This window comes from Arvicola amphibius, chromosome 6, assembly GCF_903992535.2.
Source record: "Arvicola amphibius chromosome 6, mArvAmp1.2, whole genome shotgun sequence".
NCBI lineage: Eukaryota > Metazoa > Chordata > Mammalia > Rodentia > Cricetidae > Arvicola > Arvicola amphibius.
In genome coordinates this window covers 521,858-541,659 of record NC_052052.2, presented here as the reverse complement: position 1 = coordinate 541,659, position 19,802 = coordinate 521,858, and the positions used below count along the sequence as shown (strand labels likewise).

Genomic DNA, 19,802 nt, shown 5'->3' with positions numbered 1-19,802 from the left:
TTTGATATTTTGCCATGGGTGCTGGGTCCCCTGGAACTAGAGTTACAGATACTTGTGAGCTGCCATATGGGTGCTGGGAATCGAACCCGGGTCCTCAGGAAGAGCAGTCAGTGCTTTTAACTGCTGTAATACAGGCAGGCCCTACTGTGGGCCTGCCTTTGACCACTCACATTCTTAAAGCTCCTCTATTCTCTAAAAGAAAACAAAGACACACACCCTCCCCCCAAATCTTCTATCAGTGATTTTTCTTTTAGACAGGGTTTTGCTTTGTGTACCAAGTTGACCTAGAACTTAGAGATCACCTTCCTCTGCTTGCTGAGTGCTAGCATTGAAGGCACACTGTGATCTATCTGATCTGGGTGTTGGGAACAAACTAAAATCCTATAGAAGAGTAGGAGGTGCTCTTAACTTCAATACCACCAGTGCTTTTTCTTCAGATTTTTGTGAAGAATTGATCTTTGTGGTTCCAGTTGGCTCATCCCAACAGTACCATCTCACGGTACCACAGATATGTACCCATATTTCAATGCCACCATGACCAAGCAGCTGTCCTACCCTGACCTGGCCCCTTCTGTTTTGGCCTGGGGCCTGTTGAGGCATAGGGATCTTAAAAGTCTGGCATTTCTCACCTCCCTGAAGAGCAGAGTATTTTTGTTTTGATTTGAGACAGGGTTTCTCTGTAACTTTAGTGCCTCTCCTGTAGACCAGGCTGGCCTCAAACTCACAGCGATCCACCTGCCTCTGCCTCCTGAGTGCTCGGATTAAAGGCTTGCGCCACCACCATCATCACCAAGGACCAGTTTTATAAGTGGAGACTGCTTGTTCATTTCCCAGCCACCCAGACCCGAATAATCACACAGAAACTATATTAACTACAGTGCTGTTTAGCATGTTAGCTCAGGCTTATTAACTAACTTTACATCTTAACCCGTTTCTATTTATATTTTACCACAAGGCTTATGGTTTTGCTACCTCTTGCTTCTTGGTCTTTCCTTGACTCTGCCTACTCTCCCTCTAGATCTTTTCCAGCCTGGCTATATTCTGCCCTGCCATAGGCCAGAGCAGCTTTATTCATTAACCAATAAGAGCAACACATATACAGAAGGACACCCAACTTCGGAATGGGGAAAGAAGATGGTCGGAATTGATCTTGCCCTTTCTCCTATTGGTCCCTGACCCCTAGGAGGCACTGTCTTCATCTGGATTGTTCTCAACATGATCACCTCTCTAATGGATCTTTGGTTAGGCCTTCCGTTTTCATCTAATTAGATAAAGTGCGGGAAATAAACAGTTGGCCATGTTGAGGCGTGGACGCACCAAGATGAAGGCTGGAGTCTAGAGGGCACCATTTTGCCCTTTGTGGCTAAACCCAGGCAGGGAAGAGGCTGGGACCTGAAGATACTCTTGATGTTCATAAACCTTTGTGTTTGGGTTAGTGCAGCGTATGGCTCAGTGGGTTAAGTGCTTACCACACAAGCCTGACAATCTGAATCAGGTCCCTGAGAGCAGACTCGACAAAGTTATCCTCTGATCTCTACATGTGTGCTGTGGCATGTGTGCACAGTATGCCTCCTCTCCCTCAGCACCATCAGAAATGACTAAACCTTCCTATCTCACGCATCGCCTCTGGACCTCAGTTACGGAGCTGGGACTAGAACCTGCCTTTTCTGCCCTCGTTGGTTTATTATGCTCCTACCACTAACTATAAGCTAGGTTAGTACCTGGGGAAGACACACTTGGCCACTTCTTGCTAATATTACCCAGAGATCCCCTCATGCAAAGCATAAGCAGTTCCTCAAATGAAGGAGTTCTTGAGTCTTACACAGACCTTTCCTAAAGCGGGTGCCCCTGTCTATCAGGGCCAACCAGCCTTTCTGGGTGAGGAAGGTGTATGGAATGCTAGACTCTCGCTGTGGGAAGCAGCACCCATATTCCACAGAGGCTGCTTTAGGTTTTGGGGTAAAAAGTAAACAAGTGAGCTAACAGGAGGCAGGCGGAGCGTTGTGAGTTCGAGGCCAGCCCCGTCTATTGAGCGAGTTCCAGGACAACCAGGGATCTGTTACACAGAGAAACCCTGTCTGGAAAAATAGCAATTAACGTGAGAGCCTTCCCCTCCCCCCAAAACCAAAGTACACTATTGGAGCTTGTTTGGTTTAGGAATGGTCCATATAGGATTTAGGACCTAACTTGAGATTGGTGGGAAGAGGTGGCTGTCAAAGGGATGAGGCAGTATGTTCAGGAACAGCACCAAGCCCTGCGACCATGTTCCTAAACCATCTCCAGCCCTAACAGCAGCTCCAAACACTTTCGCCGCTGCCTTACGTCAATTCCGCGGTCCTGCCGGCCCGGGGGAGACGAAGCAACAAAAACACTGCTAGAGGTCACGCGTGCGCAGAGAGCACCGTCGGGGATTGCGGACGGACAGAGTGTTCGGTGGCTTTCTTGCCCGGAACTGACGTACTGCTGGAGAACTGGGGCGGAGGGATGGCTTGCAGGCGCCCGGGAAACGCGTCGACGCCGAGTCGGGCGCCAGAGGGCGCCGGGTAGGATCGCGCTGGGGCGGAACCTCGTCCCCAGCTTACGCACCGGAAGTCCTTACGGTCCGTGGCCCGGTGGTCCGCAGTAACTTCCGGGGTTGGGTCTGCGGGTCGGAAGTTTGAAAGAGCTGCAGAGATGGGAGCCCGCGGGTAGCTGCTGCCCTGATTCTGTTGGTGCGTTCGTCGGTTCCATCCCGCGCTGTGGGTTCGGGTGTCCGAGCATAAGCAGTGGGGTGAACAGCTTGCGGGGATCACGTTGGTGCAGATTAGTAGACGGGAATTTAGCCGAGAGCGACGTTGGAAGATGCCTCATGGCTGGTCAGGGGCATCTAGGGTGGTGGGGTCTGTGAAGCATGCGGCCTGGCCGGTCGGCGGCGGCTGAGGGCACAGGCTCAGCCCCCCGCCTCCGCTTGACCTCAGCCGGTACCTGTGTTCCAGCTCTGAGCATCTGTGGCCTGGCCATCCCCTCACCATGTTCCTTGCGCGCCTGACTTCACAGCTGGTCAGGGCTGTTCCCTGGGCAGGTAAGAGGCCCCCGTGGACGCGGAGTCCACGCCTGGGTTGGGGATAAGAATCAGAGCAGCCCAGCTTGCCCTCAGCAGTCTTAGCTTGCTGTGTAAGCAGGATTCTGTTCACACACTTTTCCCTGCGAACTTCGGTGTAATATGAGGGGTACATCACAGCTTTAGACCGGAGTAAGGGCCAGGTCTCCCCGGTTTGGGGGTACATGTTACCCGAGCCTGGGTAGTAGTGGTGCTCTAATATGGTGTGGTCTCACCAGTAGCGACTGTTGTTTCCCCCAGGTTTCTGTCGTTCCTGGCCAAGCTCCGGGGTGACCAGCAGCCATGCTTTTCGACCCCTTTACAGTTTGCAGTCTGCAAGCTTAACTCGGGCCGCATCCCTTCCTGGTAAGGGGGCTCAGTTGGAGCTTGAGGAGTTCCTGGTCCCCAGGAAGATGTCCATCAGTCCGCTAGAGAGCTGGCTTACCGCCAGATACCTGTTGCCCAAACTGGATGTTGGGGTCCCAATGACTGTGGTTCCCTCCCGATTCCACAAGTGTCCACCCAGCCAGGAGGAGGAGGAAGCCAAGCAGGGCGTCAGGGACGCCACTCCAATGCAGTGCAAAAATGTGTTGAAAATCCGAAGACGGAAGATGAACCATCACAAGTACCGTAAGCTGATCAAGAGGACGCGGTTTCAGCGGCGTAAAGTCCGGGAGGGACGTCTGAAAAGGAAGCAGGTGAATATGGCCCCTCCCGTGGACCTTGATTGGCCGTGGTTGAGAGTGCCTGGCTTTGCTGAGAATGTGTCGATTTCCCCCCTCTGCCCTCGCAGATCAAGTTTGAGAAAGAGTTGAAGCGCATCTGGCTGAAGGCAGGCCTGAAGGAAGCCCCCGAGAGCTGGCAGACCCCAAAGATCTACATGAAGAACAAATGAGTCTGGAGTCCCATCCCTCTGGCCCTCTGGCTGCTGCTGACCTGTTATAATAAACGTTGGAAGGACTCAGTTATTCCGGGCTGGCTCTAGGCGTCTTTGGTCTGGTGTGAGTTCTCTTGTGGTAAAAACAGACTTCCATCATAGAAACCCAGAGACTAGGGTACCTAATGGTTGCCTGTATCCCAACTGGTCCTTATCCTCCAGGCTGACTAATTTGTACCTTCTGAAATAACAGCCTCGTGCAAATCACTGTGAACAGCTCCAGGGAGGTGGGCCTCAGTGTGAATACTGGAGGTAGAATGGTCTGGGTGGCATTGGAGCCGAGGGGACCTGGCCTAGGGGGAGTGGTGTTCAGATTATAAAGTAAGAGATGGTTTGAGAGGGCAAGGTAGAGAAGCAGAAAAGGCCAGGTTTCTCAAATAAGCCCATGGTCCCCTATGGGTGATGAGCCCTTTAAAGTTGCTCTGTTGGCCAGCATGGTATCATCTGGCCAGGAGGACAGGGTATTGGCATGGGTACCAGCTTTCCCGGATGCTCCAGCCTCTTTTTGGCTCCTCAACTTCTGCTGTGTCCTCGAGTCCTCGGTGTGGTTGGGGGCACTAATCAGGTTGGTTACCTGAACAGTGTGTTTTGGTAAGTTCAGTGCTGAGGGCTTACTGAGGAAGATGCTGTTTAGAGTCTGAGGTTGAAGTAGACTCTTATGATTCCAATATCCCTGCATGGAGAGGGATGTATACTCCGAATAGCGAAGGCCTGGAGGGACCCTGGCCTTGGGTATAAGCAGGGGAACCTGGACTGTGCAGCCGTCCTCCTCGTCTACTCTGATCTCTGATACGTATCTGTCGTCAGAGCTAACCAATCTAGGGTAGATACTGAAAACCAAATGTCCGTTGGTACACGGATGGGCCCCTGCCTAACACATGTGAATCAGTGAAGAGGTTTCCGAAAGACGTCGTCCAAAACGGCATTGAGGTCTCTGCTGAAAGACTGAACTGGACAGAGTGCGAAAAACCTCTAATGTGGCTGTTTTACTAGTGACCATAAGGGGGCAGTAGTCAGACTCTTGGCATCCCATAGACCCTGGCGCGGGACCAGAGCAGCTGGCTAAAAGCTCCTTTCAGGACTCCAGCTGTGATATTCTTCCTGAATCTGGCCTCCTGTGGGGAGTGGAACAGGTGTGCTAGGGCCAGGGCCTCCAAGACTGAACCTTGGTGAAGGGGAGCACGCCCTCTTTGAGCCAGTTCTGGCCAAGTTAAATCCTGCAGCCCCCTGCCTTCTGTTGGCAATTTTGGCTATCCACAGCTGCTCCTGGTATTTCCTTCCAGCCCTGCCCAAGGGCTGCCCTGTGGCTCACCCCACACTTCCTTTTAAGAGGAGAAGTGGCGTTTTGATTCACTGGAGCTAAGCTTCCAGATCCTTAGCAGAGAGAAGGAGACCCAGGTGGTTCAGCTACCATGCTAGCTTCTACCCTGTATGTCAGTCAGATAGAAAAGAAGAGGCCCTGGGCTACTTCACCTCACGGTTCCTACAGAATAATGGCTTTTTGGTTGGTGTGTGTGTGTGTGTGTGTGTGTGTGTGTGTGTGTGTGTGTGTTGAGACAAGTTCTCTCTCTAATAGCTTGCCCTAGGACTCACTATGTAGACCTGGCTGGCCTCAAATTCAGAGATCCATCTGATTCTGCCTCTTGAGTACTGAGGTTAAAGCCATGCAGCATCATTTGCTTGGCCCAAGGGCACTGGATCCCCACCACCACAGGGTTTCTCCGTGACTGACCTCCAACTCACAGAGATCCACCTGCCTCTGCCTCTCAAGTGCTTAAAAGCATGCACCACCACTGCCAAGCTGAGCAGTGTTTTTTTTTTTAAGATGCTTTTCTTTATTTATTTACTTATTTATTTATTTACTTATTTATTTATTTATTGTGTAAACAATATTCTGTCTGTGTGTATGCCTGCAGGCCAGAAGAGGGCATCAGACCCCTTTACAGATGGTTGTGAGCCACCATGTGGTTGCTGGAAATTGAACTCAGGACCTTTGGAAGAGCAGGCAATGCTCTTAACCTCTGAGCCATCTCTCCAGCCCCAGGGCAGTGGGTTGTTTTTTTTTTTTTTGGTTTTTCGAGACAGGGTTTCCCTGTAGTTTCTAGAGCCTGTCCTGGAACTAGCTCTTGTAGACCAGGCTGGCCTCGAACTGAGAGATCCGCCTGCCTCTGCCTCCCGAGTGCTGGGATTAAAGGCGTGCACCACCACCGCCTGGCTCAGGGCAGTGGTTTTTAATATTGCCTGAATCATATCTGGAGATGTTTTTGGTTGTTAGAATGGGGATTAGAGACAACAGTTATTGCTGGACTCCTATAAGACAGGAATACACTACCACACAATCCCACCAGTGTTTCTGAGTGAATCTGAGAAGACAACAGTTATTGCTGGACTCCTACAAGACAGGAATACCCTACAGCACAATCCCACACAGAATCAGTGCTGAGGATGGTTTCTTGTTGCCTGTCTTGGTGTCAATGTACGAGTCAGCCGTGTCCAATCTCCACCATGCCCATGGTTTGGAAGGCTTTACCCATTCAAGATCTCAGCAGACAATTTGAGGGTTATATTTTTGTCTTTGCAGCTCCTCCAAGGCCACAAGTGGCCATCCTTTCCTGTAAGGCCTCCTCCCTGCCTCCTGCCTTTTGGAATGCATAGCCCTTTCTGATATCTCTCTCTGGGAAGATGCTGTGAAGGAAGGCCTGTGATTTGGTTCTGCTCCTAACTGATCAACCTGGCCCTCCTAACATAGTCAGGGTTGCTAAGAGTAGTCTTTAACCCATGGTGGGTATCCTATCCTTTGTGCCAAGACTAAAAGCTAATAGCTACCTCGGAGTGGCCTTTTGTGACTTTACCCCAACACATGCCTACACAGAGAGTATCTGCATACCGAATGTGTCTCCTAATCAGTAAATGTGCAGCATCTCCACATACATGAATTCCTAGCTCTGCGAAGGAACTTTCGTCAGGGCACTGCCAACACACGCTCCAGTGTGGGACACAGTACATTTGACTGAAGCAAGTCTGACCTTCACACTGTCAGGGAAGTGACTGGCAAGGACGATATATTCTATATAGAGTAGAACTTGGAGGAGGATGGTCCCATTGAGTTAGTCCATGGCTTGGGCTGTCTTGGCAAGGACATGGACTAGGGATGGAAGGTGAGAAAATAGACCTTTGTCTAGGACTTAGGTTGCTGGCTGTATCAGGCTTTCTCAGACCACCAGCTCTCAAATGACATAGAAACTTATTAGTTATGAATGATCAGCCTTATCTTATGCTTGTCCCACTAGCTCATAATTTAACCTGTTTTTCTCCATCTGTTTTGCCTCGGGGTCTTTTTTTTTTACTTTTCGTTCTATATGTTCTATTTCCCTGCTTCCTCCATGGCTGGTTGGCATCTGGTATTATCGATGGAAGTTTCTGCCTGCCCAGTCCCACAGCTGTTCAGTCCCAAATAAACACACAGAGGCTTATATTAATTGTAAACTGGCCTATTGCTCAGGCTTATTACTAACTAGCTCTTACAATTTGAATTAACTCCTAATTTTTATTTTTGTTTAGCCATGTTGCTTGGTACTTTTTCTCAGCAAGACATTCTCAGCTTGCTTCCCCTGCGTCTGGCTGGCAACTGCGTCTCTGCTTTTTCTCTTCCCAGAATTCTCCTAGTCTGGTAGCCCTGCCTATAATGCCTGCCTGGTTACTGGCCAATCACCGTTTTATTAAACCAATATGAGTGACAAATCTTTACAGTGTACAAGAGCAATATCCCAATGCATGACATCCCCCTTTTTCTTTCTCCCTGCCCCCAGTCTAGATTCCTCCTCCTTATTCTCTCCACCTGCCAGCCCAGCTACCCCACTACTGCCTAGCTGTTGGCTGTTTAGCTTTTTATTATATCAGTCAGGTGCCTTAGGCAGGCAAGGTGAAAATAGCAACACATCTTTATATAGTTAAACAAATGCAAATAGACAAATGCAACACACCTTTACATAAAGTGATATTCCAAATTCCACAGCAGTGACCTGGTTTTCCTCCAATCTACTTTCCCTAGCAGAACTGATCAGTTCTAAGTGCAGGGCTACAGAGTCTGAGGCAAAGAGATCTTTATGAGCTGGAGGGCAGCCTGGACTACATGGCAGGTTATTTTCTAGGCATTATAGATTGAACCCAGGGCTTCAAACATGTTCCAAAAGCACTTGAATACCGACACGCCACCAATCCATCAATTTATTTTATTTGTGTGTATGATGTGATGTCTATGCCATGCTGTACACGTCACAGTGTACATGTGATCATGCTGTACACGTCACAGTGTACATGTGATCAGAGAGAACTGTGGAGTCTGGGGATGGAACTCAGATTTTCAGGTTTGGTGGTAAGCACCTTCACCTTGTGAGCTGTCTTGCTGGCCACAGTCAATCAATTTTAAAATAGAGAACAGTTGGGAACTGGTTTTTTCCACCGTGGGTAAGTTCCGGGGATCAGATTCAAGTCATTAGGCTTGTATGGCAAGCATTTTTACCCACTATGCCATCCGTCTCCCTGCCATCTGCCCTCTCTGAGACAGGGTCTTGCTATGCTATGTGACACTGACTAGCCTGGCCTTTGCTGTGTAGACCAGGATAGTCTTGAATTTTAGGTGGTTCTCCTGTCTCTACCTACTGAGTGCTGTAATTACAATTATGTGCCACAATGCCCAGTCCCAAATCTTTGTTGTTGTTGAGACAAGAGTCTCTCTATGTAGTCTTGGCTGGAACTCATCATGTGGTGGCACAAACTTTTAATAACAGCACTTGGAAAGCAGAGGCAAGTAGATCTCTGTGGGTTCAAGGCCAGCCTGGGCTAAAAATCTGTCTCAAAAAAAACAAAGCCAAAAAAAGATAGGGTCTCCTCTAATCACAGTTTGGCCTTGAACTTCCTTTTTTGTTTGGTTGGGTTTTGTTTTGTTTCGGTTTGGTTTTTTGAGACATGGCATCTCTGTGTAGACCTGGCTGTCCTGGAACTGGCTCTGTAGACCAGGCCATCCTGGAACTCAGAGATCTGTTTCTGAGTGCTGGGATTAAAGGCTTGTACCATCACACTGGACACTGAAGTTCTACTCCATCCCTTGAGTACCGAGTCTCAGATCCAGGGTTTTGTGTGTGTCTGGCAAGCACCTACCAACTGATCCACACCTCCAGCCTGTACTGTACTTCAGCCTGTGACAAATGCTAGGCTTGTGTCACCATTGCCTGGATTTTTGCTTTCTGTTTGCAGCTTTGGCTGCTTTGTTACCCACTATGCGAACCAGGCTGGATTTGCCTCCTGTGTGCGAGGGTTAAATGTGTATGCCAACCATACCTGACACAACAATAATAAAACTAATGGGGGCTGGAGAGATGGCTTGGCAGTTAAGAACACTTGCTGCTCTTCCAGAGGACTTCAGTTCAATTCCCAGTGCCCACACAGTGCCTCACAACTGTCTGTAATTCCATTCCAGGAGATCTGCCGCCCTCTTGTGGCCTCCACAGGCACCAGACATACATGGGGTGCACATACACACATGCAGACAAAACGCCCATGTAAATAAACGTTTTTAAAACAACTGGTGATTCTGTGTGAATATATATTTTGTAGCAGGAGGCAGTGGAAGCATAGTTGCCTGCACTTGATGCTGGCGCACCATCCACTGGCCTCACTGACTTACAGGGCAGAGGCCACTAAGGCAGAAACTACTGGGTGGTAGTAGTAGGGTCTGTCTTAACTGGTGGAACCTTTGGTCTTGAGGATAAATAACAGTGTCTCATTCAGGCAGGCACAGTTGCACACACCTTTAATCCCAGCACTTGGGAGGCAGAGGCAGACGAATCTCTGTGAGTTTGAGGCCAACCTGATCTACAAAGTGATCTACAAAGGATAGCCAGCGCTGTTACACAGAGGAAAAACCTGTCTCAAAAAACAAAACAAGAGGCTGGAGAGATGACTTGGAGGTTAAGAGCACTGCTTGCTCTTCCAGAGGTCCTGAGCTCAATTCCCAGCACCCACATGGTGGCTCACAACCGTCTGTAATGAGATTTGGTGCCCTGCATATCTAAACCCTGTATGTATAATAAGTAAATATTTTTAAAAATAATTAAAACAAAAAAAATAACAACAAAGAAGTATAGAGTGGTCTGTTAAATAACATTTCTATTTTTGTTTCGTTTTTCTAGTCCCAGGGTCTTACTGTGTTGATTCTCTCCCAGTGGCTTCTGGATCTCTCCAGGCCTTTGGAATGGGGTCCACAGAGCACTCTGCCTGCAGTGTAGGAAGCACAATGGGACAAATCCCTAGGAGAACCAACAAATGTGCAAGTGACTATTTCTAGAAAGTGGGTCAGAACTCAGAACACATTCCAAGGGCGCAGTTTGTGGTGAAGTGCCTGCTTTGATGTGCAAGGGCTTGGTTTCAACTGCTTCACAGAAATCTCCCTCACCAGGCTGAGGGTAGAATGGTGGTTGTCATAGTCTGGAGTGCACCAGGACCATATCCCCCACCTCTTGTATCCTCATGGACTTCTGGCCCAGCAGTTTGTCCTTGTTGGCCCCCAACATACATCATACCCAGTCCTTACTGAGAATCCAGGGGCTGTGGAAACCGGCAAATCGCTCTTTATGAAATGAACACTGCTACCATGGAGTTGTGTTGGTCCCTCTCTGCTGTACAAGTAGCCACATCTATTACCTCATAGTTCCACGGTCTAGCCCTGCTCAAAAGTCTCAAAAGCCTGATGTCAGAGTATCTCCAAAGACTGGGGGCCCACTTCTAAACCGCCTACAGAATCTGCTTCCTCCACGCTGTAGGGATGAAGACATTTTATCTTGGCTGTGGTCTAGGACTATCTCAGCTCCCAAAGGCCACCCTTAGACCTTGTTCTGTTGCCCACCCAGTGGAACTCTTATTTTTTTTTTCCGAGACAGGGTTTCTTTGTAGCTTTGGGGCTTGTCCTGGAACTTGTTCTGCAGACCAGGCTGACCTCAGACTCACAGAGATCTTCCTGTCTCTGCCTCTCGAGTGCTGGGATTAAAGGCATGTGCCACCACTGCCGGGCCCAGTGGGATTCTTAATTCTAGGGAGCTGCTCCCCTGTATTGGCGAGACTAGCTCTTTGCATCTGCTCTGGTAGAGGCTTTGTCACTAGAGCAGGGACATTCTCTCATTTTTTTTTCTTCAGTTTTTGGAGACAGGGTTTCTCTGTGTAGCTTTGGAGCCTGTCCTGGAACTTGCTTTGTAGACCAGGCTGGGCTCAAATTCTCAGAGATCGACCTGCTTCTGCCTCCCGAGTGCTGGGATTAAAGGTGTGCACCACTGCCGCCCAGCGGGACATTCTTTCACTTTTTAATGTTATGCAGCCTAATCTAGTGTGCATGTAACTGTGCTGCTCACACTCACACTCACGCAGAGGCCTTCATGGTGCAGACCCCAAATGGCCATAGTCTTGGGAATTCTTGGAATTTTACTCACCGTGAGGATTTGATAGGGACCGTTTTCTCCATTTCTTGTCTGTCTGTGGCAGCTCTAAAAACCACTTTAGAGCCGGGCGGTGGTGGCGCACGCCTTTAATCCCAGCACTTGGGAGGCAGAGGCAGGCGGATCTCTGTGAGTTCGAGGCCAGCCTGGTCTACAAGAGCTAGTTCCAGGACAGGCTCTAAAAAAGCTGCAGAAAAACCCTGTCTCGAAAAACCAGAAAAAGAAAAAAGAAAAAAAAACCACTTTAGTAATTTTGTGTGCCATCAGGCCAATCTAGTCAGATGGCCCAGATCTGTTTTTGTTACATTTATTTTAAAACAGATTCTTACTGATGGTGATCCTCCTGTCTCAGCCTCTTGAATGCTGTGGTAACAGGCATGTGCCACCATGCCCATCCCACCTGTCATTTAGAAGTGATCATAAGGGGCTGGAGAGATGACCTAGTGGTTAAGAGCACTGGTTGCTCTTACAGAGGACCCAGGTTTAATTCCCAGCCCCTAAAGGTGGCTACTACCTGTAGCTCCAGTTCCAGAGGATATGATGCCCTCTTCTGGCCTCAGAGTGCACTTCAGGTAGTACACAGTCATGTGCAGGTGAGACACCCATAAACACACAAAAAATACATATTTTTATATTTATTTATTATGTATACTGTGTTCGGTCTGCAGTATGCCTTCAGGCCAGAAGATGGCGCCAGATCTCATTACAGATGGTTGGGAGCCACCTTGTGGTTGCTGGGAATTGAACTCAGACCTCTGGAAGAACAGCCAGTGCTCTTAACTGCTGAGCCATCTCTCCAGCCCCCACATATAAATATTTGTAAATGATCATAAACTGGGTGTAGTGGAGCACCCCTTGCATCCTAGCACTTGGTGTGCAGAGGCAGGTGGATCTCTGTAGGTTTGGGTCTAGTCTGGTTTATATAGTGACTTCCATGGTAGCCAGGGCTATGTCTTAAATAAATAAGTTAACTAATTAATAGATTATAAAAGATAAGTGTGCTGGTCTGTCCACAGGACAGACTGGTGCATCCATCTAGTTTAGCACCGAGTCCTGAGTGTCTGGTACACAGTGGGTGTGCAGTAACCGCTGGGTAAATGAAGACCAATGATGTGGGTCTTTATGATGAGCAACAGTGGATGCATAAGCAGCTCTCGGTTTGTGCCTGTGTCTGGTCTGTATATATTCCTCGGGACCACAAGAAGCCTGTGGCGGGGGAGCTGAGCCTGACTGAATCTCTGGTCCTGTGGTTTTTCTTCCCAATGAGCCGGGCTGCCTGGAATGTCCGAGTCACCAAGAATAGGAGCCAGCATTAGATTCTTAGTCTTTGTGCCTGCCTAGTGGGCTGGCTGATACCCCTTGGCTGGCCACACTCCTAAAAGAAGGGGAGATAGGTCTAGGGTTCTGGGTTGGCTGAGGCTTGGCTAAAGTACTACGAGGCCCGTGGTTTTGCTTTGTCCTGCTCTGTTCTTTTTCTAGAGGGACAAAGATTCTAGGTGGGACTGGAAAGCAAGGGGCAGGGTGATGTGGGAGAGTCTTCTGCTGGGGGCTCCACAGTACAGACTGGGAAGGAGCTGGAGTGGCTCAGGCCTTTGACTGTGGGAGGGGCAGGTGGCTTGGTTAGCAGCCCAGGCTGCCTGCTTGGCTCCAGTTCTTGTCTGTGGTTATTTCCTGCTTAAGGATGTGGTGGTGGGGGCTGGGAGGAGGGCAGACTTCTGCTTTCCATCTTGACTCCTCTGGCCTACGGTAGAGTTTAGGATGGGGGAAGAAGGTGTTGGCCAAGGGTCATCTGTTCCCGTGTGTGTCTTGGGGGTTGGGGGGGGGGGTCAAGGCTCCCATAGATACCAGCATCTGGCCTGTGACCTGGAAGTAAGTTATTGGGATTTGCAGTTTGAGAGTTCCCCAAACCTCAAGTGGAGCCCTGAGGCCAGGAGTCTGCACAGGGAAGATCTGAGCAGAGGTGCAGAACAGGTGCCCCTCCTAATGCACTCTTTCTCCACCTCTGCCTGGAGCTATGTCACCTCTCATACTTAGAATCAGGCCTGGGCCACCTCTGTAACCTTCCATCAATTCCTGAACACTCTGCCTCCCTGGAGAGAAACAGGGCAGCCTGGGACAACCATGGGAGAGTGGGGAGGGGAGACAGATACAGCAGAAGTCAATCCCCCAGAGTGTGGGGTAGAGACAGACATCAACACCACTTAGAAAAACAGAAGGGAAGGCCAGAACAGGAGGATTGGGAGATGGCCTGCTGGGTGGGACTTGTTTTTCCAGAATAAAAGGCCCAGGGAAGAGCTGGGGGCCAAGTTCGTGCTCTGCCTGGCCCAGATCCTGGATGGCTGGCTCCCTTAGGTCCTGAGAGACTTCCTATAACCTCACTGCTGGTCCTCCCTGTTTCCCCCCTCCTCTCCAAGAGCCATCTAGGCTGAGGTTTTGGCTTGTCTGAGGACTTGGGGTCCCCACCCCAGCCCCCAGGGATAGGGCCTGTACCTATTACTATCTAAAGAAGAGGCTTAGCCTGCTTAAGGGCTTCTGAGGTCTTTTGGATTTTTTTCCTTTCTTGTTCTGAGGTTTGCTTAACTAGTAGGAGTGGGCTGGTACACACTGCTGCTCTGTTATTTCCCATTTGTTTATACGACTCTGTTTTCCCAGGGCTTCAAATTTATGCTTTCTGTTTGGAGCACTCCACTCCCCTTTCCTCCAAGTGGAGGTTTCCCAGATCATAGTAATCCAGCCCTGGTTTCAGGACTGGGTTTGCCTTATGGATGTGGACGCCCCCGTCATCAGGCCGTGAGGAAAATCTGACCACACATGCACTCTGTCCTCGGTGTCCAGATGTCCTACCAGTCACCTCCCTGGTTGGCTGTTCTTTGTTTTGTTTGAGACAGGGTCTCACTGTGTGTAGCCATGATTGCTCTGGAATTCACTAGGAGGACCAGGTTGGCCTCAGACTCAAAGAGATCCACCTGCCTCTGCCTCCCAAGTGCTAGAATTAAAGGTGTGGGCCACTGTGCCTGCTGGGTGATTCGCCGTTCTTGATCCTAAAAGCTAACTGTACCCATAATGCCATCGTGTTGTCCCCAGGCAGCCCACCATGGTGCCAGGGAAGGGCATAGTAAAATCACCCTTATCTAAATTGGAGCTGGAAGAATCGCCTGATCTGGCAGGGAGAATATAAGAATGGAGAAAACAGCTCAGGTTCCCTGGCCTGGCTAATGGCATGGGAGAATGTCAAAGCAGAGGATGCAGACCATGCACATTCAAACACGAGTTCTGCTGCAGTTCAGAAAGTTTACCAGATGCTTGGCACCCACACGGCCTCAGGAATCCTCACACTCAGGCCTCTTCATCTGTCCTAAGACCGAGTTACTGCCCCTCCCCAGGGCTGACCAGCGACTGGCCAAGCATCTGCTCAGACCCTCCCACCTTCTGGGCCTGGATGTGGTGGCTGCGACTCTACAGGCCAGCCGAGGTTGGGGGAGGCCAAGCTGTAGAGCGGCGCAGTGGGCGGGACACAGACCCGGCCCACAGCTCCGTGATGTCAGCGGGTGCTGGCAGGGAGGGGGTCGGCTGTTTTTCTGGAGAGTTAGAGCCGAGTAAGACAAAGCACAGCGGCGGTCCCCGCAGGCGCCATGGAACTACTGTCCTGTGTCTTGCTGTGGAAACTGGTGCTTCTTCAGAGTGAGTGCGAGAGAGGGTGGGACTGGGCGTGGGACAGTGAGTGGATGAGCTGTCTGTGTTGAGGCTGGGAGGAGTAGGGAGCACTCATCAAAGCAGAGAGACTGGGCTGGGTGCCTCAAAACAGCAGTTCACCTTCAATTCATGAAGCTTTCATGTACTCTCACAGAAATCCCAGAGGGCCCAAATGGGGAGGATGTAGCCAAGGGTGCTTCCTGTGCCCACTGTGTGACTTCAGGGTCAGCTGCTCAGGACTCAGTCCTCCCAGATGTGGGGAGGGGAGTCAGTGGGACTGACAGCTAAGGGACCAACAGCGTCTGCTCTAACCCCTTCCTCAGGGCCCCCAGGCCTGCCCACTCTGGCCTGCTGACCAGACACATTTTTCCTAGAAGTTTGGCTCTTACGCCACTTCCCCACAGCAATCTCTTGGGCCAGTGGTGGCAGATCGGGATTTGCTCCCCATGTCACCTGTTGGGACTGTAGCAGGGGTCCAGACTGGCACCGCCATACCGCCTGGAAGAGGTATAGGACAGGACTATGGAAGACTGAGGTCTGACTGGGTCCTAAAGGTCCGGCACAGACGCAGATATTACTGCTGGTTGTCCCGGTGCCAGGCTGGAGCAGTCCCCTGCAGCTCATGGCCAGATTTCCGATTTCTCACTTAGCAAAGCTGTCAGTATAGCCAGAAATGTGACACTAAGGGCCTAACCTGCAGCTTCCCTACCAGAACTGGTTAAGTGGGCATCATGGCAACACACTGCCAGGAGGCCCCAAGGGGCCTTCCAGCTTGTGGGTCCTGGGATCAAAGGCAAAGAATGCTGACAGCTTTATTCTCCCTCTCCTTACAGGCCCCGCGGTCCTTCTGTACTCAGGTTAGTATCCCCTTCCCAGCTCTGGGCCAGGCCCCCTTAGGGTTCCCTTCTCACCCAACCCATTCTGCGGCTGACTCCCCCTTCCTGACAAGGACCCTCAGGGACCGCAGCAGCCAGCAGCTCTGTGGTGTCCGAGTCCGTGGTGAGCTGGGCAGCTGGGACCCAGGCGGTGCTGCGCTGCCAGAGCCCGCGCATGGTGTGGACCCAAGACCGGCTGCACGACCGCCAGCGCGTGGTCCACTGGGACCTCAGCGGCGTTCCGGGCAGCCAAGGGCGCCGACTCGTGGATATGTACTCTGCGGGTGAACAGCGTGTGTACGAGCCGCGCGACCACGGCCGCCTCTTGCTGTCGCCTTCTGCCTTCCACGACGGCAACTTCTCACTGCTCATCCGTGGTACGCTGTGGAACCGTGGTGGGGCTGAAACTTTGGCAAGAGTTGAAACCTTGGCAGGGGGGCGGACACATACCTTTGACGAGGCGAGGCCTGTGGAAGGGTGGAAACTCGGAGGGGCGGGACCATGCAGGGGACAGAACCATTTTAGGGGAGGGACTATGGAGGAGGATGGGTCCCACGAGCTGAGGTTATCTTCTGCGGAGCAGCTGTGGAGGAGGGCGACGAAGGGGTGTATACCTGCAACCTGCACCACCACTACTGTCACCTCTACGAGAGCCTGGCCGTGCGCCTCGAAGTCACGGACGATCGTGAGTGCGCCCCTCACCCTCCTTTGCTACTCTCATCCCTGCCGCAGCCCGTCTTCCCCTTCCTCACCTCTGCCGGGCTGTGATCTGGCTGCCTCTCTCTATGCACCCGCAGCCCTGTTAGCTCGCGCGTACTGGGACGGCGAGAAGGAAGTGATGGTGGTGACCCGCGGCGCGCCGGCACTGCTGACTTGCGTGAACCGTGCGCACTTGTGGACGGACCGCCACTTAGAGGAGGCGCAGCAGGTGGTGCATTGGGACCGACAGCTGCCTGGGGTGTCACACGACCGCGCTGACCGCCTGCTTGACCTGTATGCATCTGGCGAGCGCCGCGCCTACGGACCATCCTTCCTGCGTGATCGCGTGGCAGTAAACGCTGACGCTTTTGCACGCGGCGACTTCTCCCTACGCATAGATGCGCTCGAGCCGGCTGATGAGGGCATCTATTCTTGCCACCTGCACCACCACTACTGCGGCCTGCATGAGCGCAGAGTCTTCCACCTACAGGTCACTGAAGCTGCCTTTGAGCCACCTGCTCCTGCCTCTCCCGGTAATGGGTCTGGCCACAACACTGCTCCTAGCCCAGGTGTGTTGTAGCCTGCTGCCCCAAGAAGGGGCCCTAGTGTGACGTAGGGGCCCTAGTGTCACCTAGGGTGCTGAGGGTACTGCGGAGGGTTTCTTTCTTTTCTCTCTCTCTCTCTCTCTCTCTCTCTCTCTCTCTCTCTCTCTCTCTCTCTCCCCCTCTCCCCTCTCTCTCTCTCTTCCTTCCTTCCTTTTTTTTTTTTTTTTTGTTGTTGTTGTTTTGTTGTTCGAGACAGGGTTTCTCTGTAGCTTTGGAGCCTGTCCGGGAACTAGCTCTTGTAGACCAGGCTGGCCTCAAACTCACAGAGATCCGCCTGCCTCTGTCACCTGAGTACTGGGATTAAAGGCATGCGCCACCACTCCCACAGCATGCGTAGGGTTTTTGATGCTTGCTACTTATCTGTAGATCCCACACTGGTAAGTAGATCCCGAGGCCACAGCGTCATCAACGTCATTGTCCCAGAGAGCCACGCACACTTCTTCCAGCAACTGGGCTATGTGTTGGCCACCCTGCTGCTCTTCATCTTGCTGCTCATCACTGTAGTCTTGGCGACACGCCATCGTCACCGTGGAGGTGAGGCGGGACCCTTGAAAGAGAGGGGCCCAGGTTAACCAAGGATAGTGAGACTGACTCAATACTCCTCTCTCCACAGGATGCGAGACCTCAGGCAAAAATCCTGGGAAATCCAAGGGGTGAGTTTGCTTGCCCAACCCTTCTCCGGACCTGCCCTGCCTTGGCCTCCTAACCTGCCATCTCCCTTTAGGAAAGATGTGAATATGATGGAGTTTGCCGCGGCCACAAGGGACCAGGCCCCTTATAGGACTGAGGACATCCAGCTAGGTAGGAGTGAAGGCCACAAGGGTCCAGGGGAAGTACATTTTTGGGTGGTACTTACTCTTTTCTTCTACCCAGATTACAAAAACAACATCCTGAAGGAGCAGGCTGAGCTGGCTCACAGTCCCCTGCCTGCCAAGAATGTGGATCTGGATAAAGGTGAGCAGTGAAGGGAGAACCCAACACCCCCCATCCCACACACGAGTCTACCCATTTCCAGGACCCTGTAGATAGGAGACTCCTGCTCTCTTCTCTGAGAAGACCTTGGAAGTCATGCCAAATATCTTCCCTGACTTTCCCACTGGGACTAAGGAACAGAGAGCAGATACTAGCCATTTTCTTGGCTTCCAGAGTTCAGGAAGGAGTACTGCAAATAAAAGGATCCTGAGCTTCTGGCTGGGCCAGCAGCTCTATACCAAAGGATGTCTCCCTGACCTCCTGTGGCATTCTCGGCTTCTTCTCAGCGGCTGGTCCCGCTTTCGTAGAAACTTGGCCTGAATTTGGCCGAGCAGCTGCCTGCACTTTGTTCTTCCAAGAATCACCCTCATCTTGGTGAGCAACTGTGGGTTCCCTCGAGACGCTGGTATAGTATGGTTGCTGCCTTTCAGTCACCTGTACTCCCAACTTTGACACAACATCCACCAAACGCACAGTCTCTCGTGGCTTCTTCCTGCTAGGGTCAGGAAGACATTTAGACTCCTAGTCACCGTTCAACATGTTAGCCATTGTCTTGGGGAGCCCCCAGGAACTTTCTGGACTGCACTACGCCTATGCATCACTCAGAGCCCTGCTGTCACATGTTCTGAGTCACAGGCCCTCCACTTGGAGCTGGCCCATTGCCCCTTTTCTGCTTCGGATCCCTTTCTGTTGACTGCCTTCCAAGAGTCGCACCAGCAGTTACTGGATACCGTGTGACTCTTGGGCTCGACATCCCCCTTTGCTGGAGTCTGGGATTGGGGCTGTACTTGTCCTCTGTTTTGGCTGAAGATGGGGGAAGAAGGTTCCGAGTGGCCTGTGCTGCCACATCAAACAGCTCCTACTGGGGAAGTTTTCATGTCATAATAAAAAACACACCTGATTCTCAGTCTTGGCCCTGCTGTTCCCCTTCTGTTCAGGGAGGACATACCCAGGCCTTGGGAACCCCCAGGGCTCTCATAACCTTCACGTGAGTTCTTCCCTACCCCACTGAGTGGAAGCTCTATGACTGGGTTCTTAGGGATCTGATGCCCTGTGACACAGGAACCCGTTTTCCATGGCGAAGGACTTTCGATCCCTTTTCCAAGTTGTGTGTGGACAGGAAAGACGGGGGAGTATACAATGGCAGTGGGGGAGATAGGACATAGAAGGAAATGGCCCAGTTCTTTGAGAAGCAGATGTTAAGATGGATTAAAAAGAAGAAACAAAGATAGACAGGCAGGCTCTCCAAGGATACAAGTCTGAGGAGATTTGGGCAGAAAGAGCCGCAAGAGGCAGGGCTTGACCAACAGGAGCAGGTATTGGTTTTCAGGTACCGGCCTCCTGGGGCTAATCATGACTGGGCACTGGCTGTGGGACCTCAGTAGAAGCAGAGGTAGAAAAGTAGCTAAGAGGGCTGGAGGGATGGCTCAGAGGTTAAGAGCATTGCCTGCTCTT

General features: G+C 51.2%; 2 protein-coding genes across 2 annotated transcripts; both read left to right on the top strand.

The window, feature by feature from the left end:
- Positions 1 to 2,542: 2,542 nt before the first annotated feature.
- Aurkaip1 (aurora kinase A interacting protein 1) lies at positions 2,543 to 4,047 on the top strand. Its single transcript, XM_038332590.2, has 4 exons — positions 2,543 to 2,711; positions 2,976 to 3,061; positions 3,341 to 3,777; positions 3,873 to 4,047. The coding sequence occupies exons 2-4, from the start codon at positions 3,010 to 3,012 to the stop codon at positions 3,972 to 3,974; spliced, it is 591 nt and encodes a 196-aa protein (XP_038188518.1). The 5' UTR covers positions 2,543 to 2,711; positions 2,976 to 3,009; the 3' UTR covers positions 3,975 to 4,047.
- Positions 4,048 to 15,044: 10,997 nt separating this feature from the next.
- Positions 15,045 to 19,254, top strand: Mxra8 (matrix remodeling associated 8). Its single transcript, XM_038333710.1, has 10 exons — positions 15,045 to 15,184; positions 16,030 to 16,053; positions 16,146 to 16,448; positions 16,655 to 16,756; positions 16,869 to 17,339; positions 17,742 to 17,909; positions 17,989 to 18,028; positions 18,100 to 18,176; positions 18,249 to 18,329; positions 18,522 to 19,254. The coding sequence occupies exons 1-10, from the start codon at positions 15,136 to 15,138 to the stop codon at positions 18,545 to 18,547; spliced, it is 1,341 nt and encodes a 446-aa protein (XP_038189638.1). The 5' UTR covers positions 15,045 to 15,135; the 3' UTR covers positions 18,548 to 19,254.
- The last annotated feature ends 548 nt before the right edge of the window (positions 19,255 to 19,802 follow it).

What these genes read in the sequence shown, in the direction of transcription:
- Aurkaip1 (XM_038332590.2), top strand. Translation starts at nt 3,010, where the DNA reads ATGTTCCTTGCGCGCCTGACTTCACAGCTGGTCAGGGCTGTTCCCTGG. An exon ending in CAGGGCTGTTCCCTGGGCAG is followed by an intron (nt 3,062 to 3,340) that starts GTAAGAGGCCCC and finishes TGTTTCCCCCAG; the next exon opens with GTTTCTGTCGTTCCTGGCCA. An exon ending in GACGTCTGAAAAGGAAGCAG is followed by an intron (nt 3,778 to 3,872) that starts GTGAATATGGCC and finishes CTGCCCTCGCAG; the next exon opens with ATCAAGTTTGAGAAAGAGTT.
- Mxra8 (XM_038333710.1), top strand. Translation starts at nt 15,136, where the DNA reads ATGGAACTACTGTCCTGTGTCTTGCTGTGGAAACTGGTGCTTCTTCAG. An exon ending in CCTCGAAGTCACGGACGATC is followed by an intron (nt 16,757 to 16,868) that starts GTGAGTGCGCCC and finishes ATGCACCCGCAG; the next exon opens with CCCTGTTAGCTCGCGCGTAC. An exon ending in AATCCTGGGAAATCCAAGGG is followed by an intron (nt 18,029 to 18,099) that starts GTGAGTTTGCTT and finishes ATCTCCCTTTAG; the next exon opens with GAAAGATGTGAATATGATGG.